At 59.8% G+C, this 14,647-nt stretch overlaps 1 protein-coding gene across 9 annotated transcripts in view; it reads right to left on the bottom strand.

The window, feature by feature from the left end:
• Window positions 1-14,647, bottom strand: part of SLC41A3 (solute carrier family 41 member 3) — a 55,952-nt gene that overhangs the window by 2,828 nt on the left and 38,477 nt on the right. For 7 of the 9 annotated variants that reach the window (XM_074344158.1, XM_074344161.1, XM_074344160.1 and 4 more), the window contains 6 exons: window positions 8,351-8,422; window positions 7,528-7,672; window positions 5,232-5,378; window positions 3,105-3,249; window positions 2,398-2,477; window positions 720-854 (listed from right to left, as the gene is read on the bottom strand). In XM_074344158.1, coding sequence (XP_074200259.1) covers window positions 720-854; window positions 2,398-2,477; window positions 3,105-3,249; window positions 5,232-5,378; window positions 7,528-7,672; window positions 8,351-8,422 — 724 coding nt within the window. Of the gene's footprint in view, window positions 1-719; window positions 855-2,397; window positions 2,478-2,951; window positions 3,016-3,104; window positions 3,250-5,231; window positions 5,379-7,527; window positions 7,673-8,350; window positions 8,423-14,647 lie in introns of all 9 variants that reach the window. The other 2 variants (XM_074344164.1, XM_074344163.1) reach the window with 1 other exon arrangement.

The following is a 14,647-nucleotide window of genomic DNA, read 5'->3' as shown; positions in this document are numbered from 1 at the left end:
CACCAGCGTTGCGGGTAAGACTAACACGGTGATTCCAAGAGGCGGACAGAACAGGGGGGTGAGTCCTGTGTGTTTGTCAGACTGGTGCCAGGGAGTCAGGACCCAGGAGCGTCAGTGGTCACAGAAAAGAACAAGACGGGCCCGCTCGAGTCCAGGGTCCAGGAAAGGGCCGGCCGAGCAAACAGAACTCCAGTCGCTGCTCTTCCCCACCACGCAGCTGCCTCTGCCAGCTGCCTCCCGGCCCAGGCTGGATGAGAGAAGCCCCCTCCCTCCCAGCCAGATGGCGGCCGAGGAACTGGGCTTAAAACAACAAAAAGACAAAGCGCCCCGTTGGTCTCCCCGGTGCTCAGAACACACGGCAGTGCCTGCCTCCAGCCTCAAGGCCCTCGGGACCAGCACTTCCTGCCTCAGGGCCCCTGCTCGCCTCCCAGGGACTTTCTGCCCCGACTAATGCCTCCTGGACACTCGTCCCTGCACCCATGTTTCTGCCTTTCCAGCAGTCCCCGTCTGGAGTTACATGCTCCTGGCCTCCAGGCCCGGACAACCACAGGGCAGCACAGCTGCCCCGTCTCACTGGGTGTCTGGGTGGGTGACAGAGCCTGCGAGGGCAGCATCGGGAGGAGCTGCTGTGTCTGCAGGATGACCTCAGATGTTCCAACGATACCAAGTTCTGTTGTCAAAGAAATGGCCACGTGGCCTCTGGAAATCACCGGACCCACCTGAGGTGCAGAACGTGGAGCACGGGTCAGGCCAGAGTTTTTTCATCCAGAGGGGCAGGACCCCGGGCATACTCCACACGTGCAGGTAGGTGGAAACACGGCTGGTCTGAATGGCCACCAGGTTGCCACCAACACCTGCGAGGGGAGAAGGCATCTGGCTTCCCCTCCTTTATGCCGATCTCCGAGTTCTGCCCCTCGCTTTCAGCTCCCTTCCTCCAGGAAGCCTTCCTCAGCTGACTCAGCACTTGATTTCTTTCCCTTCCCTCCCACTTGACCACAGATCTGGTCTGGCACCAAACGAGGGTGGCCTGGACCTCGTGAGTGGGCAGCAGCTGGATCACCTGGACAGCTGGCACCCCTTAGGGCGAGGTTCTCAACCTTGGTGAGGTGGGGGTGGGGCACGGGGTGGGGGATGTCCTGGGGGGCGTCTCAGTAAGCCACGGGGGCAGGAAGCAGACCGCAGACTGCAGAGTCTGAGAAAGCGGAAGGCACGTCTCCACCCTGGGGAAGGGGAGGCGGGACACGGGGGTCGGGCTGGCGCATGTTAGGTGGCTTCTGGAGTCCAGGGAGCTGGCCAAAGGCCCTGGCCACCCCGCTGTGCTTCCCAGCCTGACCAGGCTCCCCCCACCGTGCCCCCGTGATCCCCAGGGCAGAGGCCAGCTGGCCGGCCTGCTCCAGAGGGTGTGCAGCTCTGTCTTGCCTGGCCTACGATGATCTAAAGGAAGAAATAACTCCGATCAATGGGCAGCATTTACGAATTAGGCCCTGAATACAGATTCCAGCAGTGGGCCACAGCCAAGGCACCGACAGGGCCCCATGCCAGGCACCCCTACGCTGTGCCTGTCCCCCTACCCAGCAGCCCTGCTGCTGCCTGACCCGCTCCACACATTCCCATGGCTGGCTTGGCCCTGCTGACCATGGGCTGGGGTCCCAGCTGCTCTCCTCATCACGGCAGGCGGCCCGTGTACAGAGCAAGGCCCACGGACCCTGCCAGGCAGGCGCTACACAGGGAGGTGGGGCGCCTGGGCCCTGAAGCCTGCTTCTGCAGCCCCAGGACGCTGTGCCCCCGCAGCCTGGGCTGGGGTCGCGTGCGGTTCCTCCTCGACCGGTCGTCCCACTTACAGAGCTTTGCCAGAAACCAGACCCGAGCCATGCCTGGGTACAAAGGGGGCCTCACCTCGAACGCCCACAGGGTCTAAGCCTGGAGGGCCGCCCAGTGACGGTCGGGGAGGAGGCAGCAGGGAAGGGAGGGCGTGGGGGCCAACTGGACAGAACATCCCCCTGCCTGCTGGAGTGAAGCAGCATCGTCACAGCCTTGCTCCTAAGGAGCAGGCAAGACTCCAGGCTTCTGTGCATCAGTGTCTGAGTTTTAAACATCATCAGTGACCGTAAGTTAGATAAACGAAAAACCCCGGGAGGCCAGCGCCCAGGATCTGAGGCCACACTCAGCCTCCGGTGTCACTGGAGCGGGTTGAGCCCTTCAAGGCCTAGGGCCAGCTCATGGGGATGAGCTGTGGGGCCTGCGAGGGCGGTGTGGGCTGGAGGGACAGCAGGCAGGGCTTGTCCCCGGGCCCCTCTGTCTGAGTGAGAGCAGCCCAGCAGCCAGGCTGCCCTCCCAGGTTGGGGCTGGGCCGGCCCCACTCCTGGGAGCCCAGGTGATGGTCGCTGCCACACCTACCGCACACAATGGGAGCGAACACGGCCATGCCTTTGTACTGTTGGCTGGAGACAGTTTTGTTCAAGATGAGGCCTCCGAAGCTGGGGAGAGACGACCGTCCAAGGAAGGATTTGCACTCGACAGCCACCTCCCCAGCTCTGCACACACTCTCCACCCCACGGTCCCCCCAGCGCCCCCGCCCCCACACCCCTTCCCACCTGTCAAGGCCAGGCTGTTCCGAAACTAGAAACAAACGACAGACCCTCCCCGAGGCCCCGAGGCCACTTGGGCTGTCCCGAGACGGCCCCTGAGCTGCTCTCGGCAGAAAGTGGAACCTGCCCGAACCGTCCCTCGTGCGCCCTCTTGGGACACACGGCAGTGAGACTGATCTCCCAGCCCCTGGTGCTTCTGAAAGCAGAGGCACCTCGACCACAGCTCCTTGCCCGTCAGGAAGGCCTGGGGCAGCCCCATCGGGGTCCACAAGCGGAAAGGGCCCTGAGAACAGGGCCGGCGGCAGGGAACGCGGGAGACGGCATCCACAGAGGCCGGGGTGGGGACCCGTCTGTGCTTCCCACCTGCGCCTCGGGCTCCCTGGCGCTGTGAGCAGGGCTGCCCCTCGGGATACAGGGAGCTGGGGTTCTTGGTGAGGAGAGAGGAAGAGAGGACTCCCATGGTGCCTCCACCCAGACCCCAAGCCCACCCCCTGCCCGGCCGGGGGCCCCGCGTACCTGCTGATGACCATGGCCAGGACGATGGGGACCCACCCAAACTTGAGGACCTTCAGGACAGGCGGGCTCTGCCGGGCGATGAGGACCCACAGTGGGGTCAGGGCCGCGAAGCCCCCGCAGACCAGCGGCGTCAGGTACCGACTGTCTGGAGGGGGAGGTGGGAGGGGTGGTGGGTGGGGCCCAGGCTGGGAGTCAGTGGGGAGAGGCCCGAGAAGCTTCTGTCCTCAGCAGCTTGGAGGGACCTCCTCCCACACCTGCCAAGGAATCCCACCTCTCCTACTCGGTTCCCACCACGTCCGGCCCCCTTTGCTTCTCTGACTTTGTGGCGGCTTTCCTGACACAAGCCCTCTCCTCTGCCTCTGGTCACCAGCCTTCTTAACCGTTCCCCTGGGGGGACCGGGACTGTGCTTGGCACCTTCTGTGCCTGAACCCTCGTCTGTTCCAGCAGCTGCTCAGACAAGCCTGGGAGGAGGTGTCCCGAGCAGGACACACTAGCCCTGCTCCTGGCTGAGGCCGCCAAGGGTGCCTCCTTGGTGCCCGTTTCCCCCAGGCCAGGACGTCGGCCGGCTCCGCAACTACTCACGTCCCTGCGTCTCCTGCTCCGACTGCTGGGGGCCGTGAAGACAGCCTCGGTCCGGATCAGCCGATGGAGCCTCCCGAGGTGGGCCCTGCCACCCCGACCCCGAGCAAAAGGCGCTCTCTCCAGAACCGTCCCCCCCTCCCCCCGGCCACGCCACCGCAGCAGCTGGGGGTGCCCGGTCTGCACGCAGAGTGGCCAGGCCTGGGTGTCCCCCTGCCCTTCTCTGCAGGGCACAGCCCTGGTCCGTCCTTCCGCCCAGGCGGCACCCCCAGGCAGGAGGCGGCCCCGCAAGCCTCAGCGGGTCCCCAGCGCCCTGGGCGCTGCCACTCCCGGACGCTCTGCGTCTGGTCCCGCGTCTCCAGAACCACCCGGAAGCCCGTGCTCCCCCGCAGGCGCGACGGCCGACGGCCCGCCCCTCGTCAGGACTTTTGACTCAAGCCTGTCCCGGGCACCCCAGCCCCCCGAGATAAATTCACAGCCTAACGGGAGGGACAGAGGACCCAGCAACGGTTCGACGTGCAGGGGGTCGTGTGCAGAGCCGTGGGCCGAGCGGGTGGGGGCGGGGGCCCGTCGGGCTGACTGGGCCACGGCAAGGCAGTCTTCCGTGAGGTTCAGTTATTTGAAAGACAAAATCAGGCCCTCTTGTGATCAGGTCTGTGTTGCCACTCACAGGAGGTCTCAGAATTCCCCAGACGGCCCCTTTCTGCTCTGCAGATGAGTCTGGACAGCAGGAGCTGGCCACAGAGCCAGGGACGGTCAGCCAGACAGGGGCTGGTCCTGTCACCACGTGCAATGGGGTGATGCCTCAAGCCCCGGGGGCTATGCTGTCCACGCCACCCGCTGAGGCTGCGGCCGCACTCGGAGTCACGCTAGATTCCCTACAGCTGTGGGCAGCTGTCTTGCTGGGACCACGCCCGGTGGGAGGCCAAACGTGCGGCTTGGAGGGGAGCGGTCAGCTGGGGCAGAAAGCCAGCAGCAGAGCCATCAGTGAGGGCTCCTGCGTGTGCACAGCATCTGGGCGTGAGCTGAGCTGTGTCCCCAGGCAGTCCTGGGCGACCTCTCGGGGGAGGGGCCCGGCCACGAGGTCTTGTTTCTGTAAGATAAGCCAGCGCCGCCTCTGGCCGCTGACCGGGTCACGGGGCCACCTTCGAAGGAGCATGGCCTCCCCCACCTCTGTGGCTGTGACACTTCTGCCAGTCACCGCCTGGGGCTGGTATGTGTCCAGTATGAACTGTCCGCCCCATGGAGGCACAGTCACCTTCTGGGGCACCCAGACCAGCCCCAGGCCCTCCCTGGCCGCCTGGAGAGCCCATCGGAGCTGGAAGTTGGTAGCTGGTGTCTGCACCCTCCACAAATGCCCACACGGTGGGGATGCCTGCAGCCCTACCCCATGACCCCAGGCCTCGCCTGAAAAAGGAGCATTTCTGGCCTCGACAGACCCTGTAGGTTCCCTCCTGCAGGAGTGGTGTCCAGCTGGAGGGTCACGGGCTGGTGCAAACGTCCCCAGCAGCCCCCTAGCCCCCCGGGCTCCCTGCTGCGGGCCCTACCTCTGTGTTTGTAGAAGAAGCTGCTGACGAAGGCCAGCAGGGACAAGGTGATGAGGTCCCCCAGGCTGGCCGCGATGGGCGTGGCGATGTTGTCTGGGTTGACCCCGAGCTTTCGCGCTCCGATCACGATACAGACCATCAGCACCCCTGTGAGGATGGGGAGCAATGGTGAGTGGTGGGGGGTGGGGGTGGGGCTGACGCCAGGCACCCCTCCTGGTCTCTCCTGCCCCCCAGCGCTGGGAGCTGCCCAGAAGCTCTGACAACCTGAGCCACTGGGGAGACACAGGCAGGTGGTTCTGGGCCCTCAAGCCCCTGGGAACTACAGGCGTGAAGCCCACAGCCCCCACAGCCGGGAAACTGCTCCGAGCAGCGGGAGCCAGGACGGGAGGATCCGTGACTGTCGGGTCCTTGGGAGCAGCTGGCCTGTGGGAGATTTCCTGGGGCAACGCCTGGGAGGGAGACAGCAGGGGTGGGCCTAGGATCCGGGGTTGGGGGCAATGCGTGTGGGGCAGCAGTGCGGAGGCTCCTGAGCAGCAGGGAGAGAGGGGGCCCAGCATGTGGCCTTGAGTGGGGGAAGGCGCCCCGGCTGCAGACCCAGGCCCCTCCTCGCAGCCACCGCACCTGCTCTCTGTTCTAACCCGGTTCTGAGGTGACCGGCATGTGCTCCCAGCCCCCACCCGCTGCCTGGGACCAAATCTAACAGCATCTCGCGTGACCTTTAAGAAGACACTTTGTATCTTGGCTGCTGTTTTAACCCGTGACCCAGGTTCTGTAGCTCTGAAAACAACCAAAATCGTCACCTCAACAATCGAGAGCTGCGGCCACGGTCTGCGCCTTGCTGCGGCCAGGTCACAGACACTTTATTCCTCAGAAACACCCGTTCTAAGTCAGTCCGTCCGTGTGGCCGAGTCGGCGGTCTGGGACAATCCCGCAGGGGCTCGCAGGTGTGCGAGCACTGCCGCCCGGCTTCCTGGCTCAGACAGGCCACGGTCCCCCCGTGACCCACGGCCACGCTTCCTGACTCCACCACCTGTGGACAGTCCCAGCCGTGTCCTGGACACAGAGCTGCTCCCAAGCCCTGGGCCCATTTCCTCATCTGAAATGGGGGCTGGGATGGCGTCTCTGCCAGGCGCACCCGCAGGGGCAGCACAGGCCGTCGGGGGACTTGGCACCACGTGTCTCCTGGGCTCCATTCTTCCTGCCCGCCCTCTGGCCAGACGGGCACACCCCGCCCAGGGAAGCAGCTCTGTGAAACTTCCCCTCACCCTCCCTCCCAGTCCTGACTTCCAGCAGCTCCCACCAGATAACCCCCTGCATTCAGCTGGGGGACAGGAAGGCGGACACGGGTCAACAGTCACCCTCTTCCTCTCACACGGGGTTTGCAAGACACACACAGACACGTGGGCCAGGGAGAACCAGGGGAGGGCCTTCGCTCAGCAAATGTTTGGGAGCCAGTTACGGGCCTGGGGGTCAGTGCTGACTGTCACCGCAGCCCTGCACTCACCCCAAGTGCCTGTCGGAAGGAGGGACAGATGGCCCAGGAAGTGAGAGGCAAACACGTGACACGAACAAACAGCAACCAGAGTAAAGCGTGGCTGGGGGCGGGGCCAGGGCACCAGGTACTCAGAATCCCTCTCGTGCTCACGCCCCGAGGCCTCCCTCGGAGACAGAAGCGAAGCACCCCAGGCCCACCGGGCGGCGTCCCCCACGCGGGGCAGGGCCTGGCTCACAGAGGACGCTCGGTGACACCAAGAGGTGGACGAAGCGCAGCGGCCGTGGCTCCCCACTCACGTGCGTGACGCCCCCCGGAGCCAAGGCCCCCGTCCTCCGCCCCAGGGAACACGTGGGCGCATCTGCTGCGCCGCAGGGGGTGGGCATGGGGCATGTGGGGCCGCCTCCCAGGAGCTGACGTGTCGCGGGAGGTGACACAGGAAACAAACGAGGTGACTTAGGGTCTTCACGCGTACCCTGCAGGGAGCCAGGAGCCCTGGAGGGTGGTAGCCGCCGGGAGGAGGCAGGGCTGGTGGCGGCACCAGGAAAGGCCAAGGAGGGGGCACTTCAGCTGAGAGCCAAGCCTCACCCATTGTCCACAGACCTCACAGGCCGTGCTCCAGATCTACAGACCAACCGCTGGATGGACAGACCAAACCGACAGGTGTGTGCCCACACCCTCCTGAGGCCCTGCTTGCCGCCTGCGGTGCTGTGAGCACCCACAGGGTGTCCTGTCCCGGCCAGGGTGCCGGGGCTGCCCGGTCTCGTTCCTGAGGGGCGGGGGTGGGGCGGGGGCACAGCTCACCCAGGGCGAAGGCCGCCAGGAAGGCGGCGAGGACGCTGCTGGCGCACAGCACCTCTGCCGTCGTGAGGTCCAGCTCCTGCCTGGACACGGCGCCCAGCAGCAGGGCAGCCCCAGCAGCCAGGAGCCCCACCACGGTGGCCTGCACCTGCAGAGAGACCAGAGATGTGAGCCTGGGGCAAATGAGCGCCCACACCCCCTACCTGGTCCCCTGGGGCTGCCCATGGTCCTCCAACCGCCGGACGGGACTGTCGGGGGCCACAAGGAGGGCTCTGGGACCCTCTGAGAGTGAAGGGGGCATCCTCCTAATCTGGACAGGGAGGCACGCTGCGTCCGTGTGCCCTGTGACCAGCAGCGGCCGTCCTCTCAGGCCCGTCTGGTCGCAGAGTCCAGCCGGAGAAGCCCAGGAGGCTCTGGACACAGACACTTTGTGTCCAGGCCCACGCCCAGCCTTCCCCGACCTGAGCCGTCTTCCCAGCCTCGGGGCTCCTGCTCCATGACTCCCAAGACCCGCAGGGGAGCACTGCGTTCAAGGGGGCACAAGTCCGACACTAGGGAGAAGGGGAGGGTCTCCTAAGGTGGAGGAGGAACGGTGTGGGGCCATTTTCCAGGCAGAAAGAACAAGCAAGCCCCCACATCCGGGGAGGCCACAGGTGAGCAGCCGTGAGGAAGGGAAGTCAGCAGATGCCGGTGAGTCTCTCATGCCCCTCCCCCTGAGCGCCGGCTCAGGCCGGAGCAGACAGGCTCACGCGGCCTCCATTCCCTGCAACCTGGCGCCGGCTGCCCGCGGACTCGGGGGAGGCATTGTCGGGAAGAAGGGAGTCACCTGGATGAGGGCGAGGTTACTGCTGATGACTCTGTGCTGCTCCTGCGGCTCGTCGAGGTGCCCCATGTTGGCCTGGGAGGGGAAGGAAAGGGCACAGGCTGAGCTGGGCCCAGGCCAGGCCAGTGCTTCCCGAGAGGCACCTCAGGAGAAAGCACAGCTCCCAAACAGGGACTCAGGGCAGGAGAGGCAGGGACACAGGGGCCCCTGAGAATCAGCCGGTGTCCAGACCAGCTCCTCCCCGACAGGTGTGCGGGCACACAGGTGCCCACACGTGGCACACGAGTGCCCACATGTGACACACAGGCGCACACACGCAGGCACACACGTCCCTGACCACCTTGGGCATCCCCCGTCCGGCTGGCCCGCGTCCTCCCGACACTTGCAGTTCCCTCCTCCCCCACCAGCGAGTCCCATCCCCAGTGAGCAACAACCACTCGGCCTCACCTCTGCAGATTTACAAAACACACGTGAGTCCCTCTTCTCTTGGGATAAAAAAGAAAGACCAGGAACATGACTTTCTCCTTCAAAAATGGTAGCCGGCTCCGAACATTGAAGCACTGCCAGCAAAATCCAAGATGCAGCACAGGCAGGGGTTGAACCCAGCACATTCTGTGGCCCCTGGATGGAGCTCGTGAAGTCCCTGAACTCCAGGGAGGGCACAGGGCGACTTTTCTCTGCACCAGCAGAGGGAGGCTTCTTGTCTTTGGCATGACGGACGCCTGGGACACGTACCCGTCCCGAGGCCCTGGCTGACCCTGACTTGGTGCAGGGGGCCCGGTGCCTGCCTCAGGTGTCTCCTGGAGCGAGGACACAAGGAGGAGCAGAGCACGGCCAGAGCCACGTGGGCCCCACATCCAGTCTCCCCTCCACCCCGCAGACCCCAGGACCCGTGTGTGGTTTCCATCAGTCACAACGGCCACGCCGCTGTGACAGCATCCCACCGGTCAGGGGTTACTGCTGCCCCAACCCGACTATGAATCGGAAAGGTGTTCCTTCCTCAAGCATTCTCACTTCCATCGGCTCTAAGACAGAACAGATGCACAAATCTACAACCCGCACAACCACTTCCTCCACGCAGAGAGGGCCACTGGCACCACAGGCACGTGACCGAGTCCAGGCTGAGCAGGAACGGGGGGCTGGGGGGTCTCGCAGAGGGAGAGCGTCAGAGGGAAGAAGCTGGGGAAGAGGTGGGGGTCGACGACTCAGATGTCAGAGCGCCCGGAAGCGTCTCTAGGCCAGGGTGGAGACGGACGTGGAGGCCGCGGCAGGTGACGTTGGGAAGCGTGGGTTTGGGTGAGTGGCCCACGTTGAGTGCTGAGACCCTCCAGGTGGCGGTGGGGTCTGGTGTGGAGGGAAGTCCGTCAGGGGTCCCTCACCTAGGACCATGAGGTCTCACGGAGCTGTGAAGGCGGGGAGGAGGGGGCTGGCCAGGAGGGTAAATCCCGGGCCGGAGACCCTGAGGGGCAGGTCACCACTAAAGTGGGGGGAGTGTCTTTACCCTAGAACGGTGCCCCAGAGATGTCAGCATGGGAGCTGGTGGCGCGAGGCTGTCCCAGCACAGGCCAGCTGGCTTCAAGCAAACCAGCTAGAAGCTGGTGCGTCCTGGACCAACCCTGGCCCATCTCAGCAGAGGAGGCTGGCAAGGCCCTCCTAAATGTGCACTCGGACCAGATACACGTGACTGTCCCTCGGTCTCTCTCAGTGATACCACGGCTGCATCGACAACCTCCCTCGCCCTGTTGCTCCTGGGCAGCGGGGACCCCTGGAGTGGAACCAGTAGCTGGTGGAGGGCGAGGAAGGGCTGTGTCCTTCCCCTCCTGCTGGGCAGGGGCTGTGACCCCAGCTCGGCCACATGCCCCCCCCCCATTCAGCTGCAGCCCCGGTTCTGGGAGCCCCCCCAACCCCCCACTGACAGATGGGATGTGAGAGGACGGTGCTCTCGTAAATGACGAGACAATCTGAAATTCCAAAGAGCGCAAACTCGACCTACGAATTCAAAATAAAGCACAACAGGTCCCTGCTCCTCATTAGACAAGCTGAGCAGTGCGGCAGGGGAGACGCAGGGGACCCAGTGAATGAGCAGCCAAGGAGCATCTTCCCAGAACGAAGCACCGCTGGACAGGAACACAGACAATCTGAAGGTCAGCTCCTCAGAAGGCAGATCCAGAAACTGCCACGTGCAGTCAAGCTCGAGAGGACGAGACCACAGATGAGTATCAGAACCTCAGAAATCGCCAAGCACAGGACTTTCGGGGAGCTGCAGACAGGCAAGTGTCTTCAGATTGAAAAATCTAAAGACATCTGTGAGGATTAACAGTCCACTCCAGGAATATCCTGGTGAAATTTCAGAACGTGGATAAAACATTGGGGGAAAAAAAGTTCAGACAGAAGGATAAAATAAAACAAACAGATGACCTGAAAGAAATGAAACTCAAAAAGACATGAGGCTTCCGTTCACAACACTGGGTGCAGAAGACACTGAGAACACCGCACAGTCGACGGGGAGCTGCCGTGAGCAGAGCCTCGCCGGCCGGGTGGTTTCGGCTATGAGGACACGGGGCCTGTCCCCCAGCTCCCAGCACGTCCCACCTGACGCAGGTGCTGGAGGACACACAGGCCAGGTGAGAGTAAACTCAGAAGGAAGCCCCAGGGGTGACGCCAGCCAGGCTGGGGCGAGGGCAACGAGAAAGCTCCAGGGGAGGTTTAAGAGCCAGCTCAGGATCCGCAGCAGCCAAGCAAACACCCAACCAAGAAAAAGCCACACTCAAAATGGCAGGAAATGTGGCATTTTGTCACCCCTGCCTGCAGGGGCAGGAGGAGCTGCCCAGCCCAGGGCCTCCCGAAAGAGGGGGCTCGTGTCAACACTCTGGCTGGTCGAGGGGCTCCCAGGAGACCAGACTGGAATGGTGGCACAGTTCACATCAGGCTGGGACAACACAGGCACAGTCCTGAAAGGAAAAACTGTCCACCAGCAATTCTGTATCTGGCCAAACTGTCCTTTGAAAATGAGGGTGGACCTGAGACATTTCTAGATGAATGAAAGCCGACAGAATTCATCAGAATGAAGCCAGTGCCAAAGAGGGGGTCCTTCATGTTAAAACGGATGGATGACAAGCAGCAACTCAGATACACATTTAGAGATACCAAGTTCTCCAGTAAAGGCAAACACACAGCCAAATATAAAAAGCTGCATGCTGTAAGTCTGGTGCATGGCCCGACTTTTATTCCTTTACAGGGTTTAAAAGACAAAAGACTAAAAATAATTAAAATTTATATTCATGAGTACACAACATGTAAAATGTACTTCGTGATATCCATAGCATCAGGTGCGGGGGCAGAGTTTTAAAGGAGCAGAGCTTTCGACTGTAAGTTGGTATGAGTTTAAAATAGATGATTATAACATTAGGATGTTACGTGGATTTCCCATGGTAACCACAAAGCAAGTGGAATCTATCGAATATACACGAGAAAAATGAGAACTGAATCAAGGCCTGTCAGTACAAAAAAACGAACTCATCAAAAAGACAGCCAGGGAGGGAAAAAGGGGAGAAAAGCTCTAAGACACACAGAGAACAAGTACCAAAATGGCAGTTACTCATCCTTCCCCACCTCTAATTACTTTAGATGTTAATAAATTTCCCAATCAAAACCATAAGTTGCATAAAGCAAACATCCGGGCTCCTAAACACCGGAAGCAAACACTGACAGAGCTGAAGGGAGAAGCAGCTCTGCAATAACAGAGGGAGACTTCACCCCCGACTTTCAGGAACTGACGGAACCACCAGACGGAAGATCAGTAAGAAGTGGGGGACTTGAACGTGCTGCAGACCAACTGCACCTCACAGACATACACACAGCACTCTCCCCAACAACGGCAGAATACACGCTTTTCTCAAGCACACCTCTGGAACGTTCACTGAGAAGGAAGAAAAGGCTCAAATCAACAATCTAACTTTACAAATTAACTAGAGAAAGAACAAACTAAACCCAAAGCTAGCAGAGGAAAGAAATAATATTACAGATAAATAAAATACAGAATAGAAAAACAATAGAGAAAATCAACAAGACAGATGTTGGTTCTGAAAAAATATCAACAAAATGAACAAACCTTAAGCCAGACTGATTAAGGGAAAAACGAAAAAAATTCAAACAACTAAAAGCAAAAGTGAGAAGTCTTTATTACTGAATTCACAGAAATCAAGAGGATTATTAGAGAGTATTTTAATAACGTATGCCGACAATTTGGACAACCTAGATGAGATAGATAAATCCTTAGAAACACAATCAACCAAGTCTAAATCATGAAGAAACAGAAAATGTGAACACACCTATGACTAGTAAGGAGACTGAGCTGATAATCAAAACCCTGTCAACAAGGAAAAGCCCAGGACCAGACGGCTACACTGGTGAATTCTACCAAACTTTTAAAGAAGAATTAACACCGCTTTTTCTCAATTCTTCCTAAACAGTTGAGGAGGAGGGGACATTTCTAAACTTATTCAATAATGATAGCTTTACATCAATACCAAAAACAAAGATACTATAAGAAAAGAAAACTGCAAAGGAATATCCCTTATGAATACTGACACAATAATCCTCGATAAAACATTAGCAAACATAATTCAAGGGCACATTAAAATTATTAGATGCCACGACCAACTGAGATTTCTTCCTGGAATGCAAGGATAGTTCAACATATGAAAATTGATCAATGTGATACACTCCATTAAAATAAAGGACAATAAACCACATGATCATCTCAACTGATACAGAAAAAGCATTTAACAAAATTCAACTTTTCAAAACATTCAACAAACTAGGACTAGAAGAAAATTACCCCAGGAGTGCCAAGATGGCGGAGTAGAAGGACGCTCTTAGCTCAGCCTCTCCCACAAATACGCCAGGAGAGACATCCACGGACCCACCCACTCACTCAGAACACCTGCTGAACTTTGACAGAACGTTGCTTCCTTCAGAAGACAGAAGTCCTCACGAAATCTGCTAGGAAGGGAAGAATGAAGACGAAAAAGGAAATTAGTGCAGGACCTGTCCTGTGGGGAGGGAGAGGCAAAGAAGAAATAGTGCTCTTACCCTGGGATGTCCCCTACAACAGACAGGTCAGTGGGGACGGGGTGGGGGGGAACATCCAAGGCTCAGAGGAGTGCACAGCAGCCCCTTGGCCAACAGAACTGAGAGAAATCGGCATAAAGGGTCCCTGCAACCCCCAGCCCTGGACACAAGTTGGTGGGGGTGGGCTGGGGCTAGCTGCCCAAGCTGGGCAGAGGGCTGGGACTGTATACAAAACAGAACAGCCTGGGACCCTATTAAAAAAAAAAAAAGAACACTGCTGGTGCGCATTGTGGGGACAGGCACAATGCGGGGGGAGCCTCAGCCACTACCTCCGCAGGCCCGCGGCACCATCTCCAGCGCGTTCTCACGAGAAGAGAGGCGGGGCTCAGCCACAGTCACCATATTCGCTGGTGCTCAGCTCCCAGAGGAGGTGAGGCTGAAACTTGAATCCGTACCCCAGGGCTCCACAACTTCATAGGTGGGCCTGAGGCTTGTTTACAGCCCCAGGTAGAGGGGATCGATTTGCTCCGCGGGTGCTTTTGTGGACCTGTGCCTCTAAGACAAACGAACAGGAGCGGAGTTCGCAGGGCAGGGGCGAGGGCTGGTGCTGCACTTTCAGAGGGACTGCCTATCTTACACAGACGCAGTGCTGAGGATGGCACTGACCTGAGAGCACCCCATTGTCCAGGTGTGTGACCTAAAGATCGGTGGATCTGCACGGGTAGCTCTGAGGGCAGAGAACCTGGGGACACCAGAGCACAGCACTGACATTCCCACGGCCAAAGCAGGGACAAGGGCAGCATCAACAAAGAGCACCAGGAGTGCTCCAGCCCCGCCTGCCACACACCGTGGCCCTGAAGTGGGCCCGCCAGCCTCCAATCCAACGGAAGGGTGCAGACCCAGCCCCTGTCAGGGCTGTGACGACCACAGAACAAAAAGGAGGCCCTCTCAACAAGCAGGGCAGGCCCTGATCACCACCACACCGGTCACATCCTCAGTCAAAGGGACAACAGCCAACACACACAGAAGAAGGATGTGGCCATCGTCCATACTAAAAACAGCCCTTGTGACAAAATTATTAGGGGCGCACAGTCTACACAGGAACGCATCCTCTTAAAAAAAAAAAAAAAAAAGGAAAAGAAAACAGGGTTTCAAGACCACAGTGGATAACTGGTACTCCATAATCCACAGTGCCAGAGGGATATGAGTCAAATGAAGAAGGAGGGG

This window comes from Camelus bactrianus, chromosome 17 (assembly GCF_048773025.1).
Source record: "Camelus bactrianus isolate YW-2024 breed Bactrian camel chromosome 17, ASM4877302v1, whole genome shotgun sequence".
Lineage (NCBI taxonomy): Eukaryota > Metazoa > Chordata > Mammalia > Artiodactyla > Camelidae > Camelus > Camelus bactrianus.
Note: the sequence above shows the minus strand (reverse complement) of the source record. Positions and strands in the feature narration are given on the sequence as shown.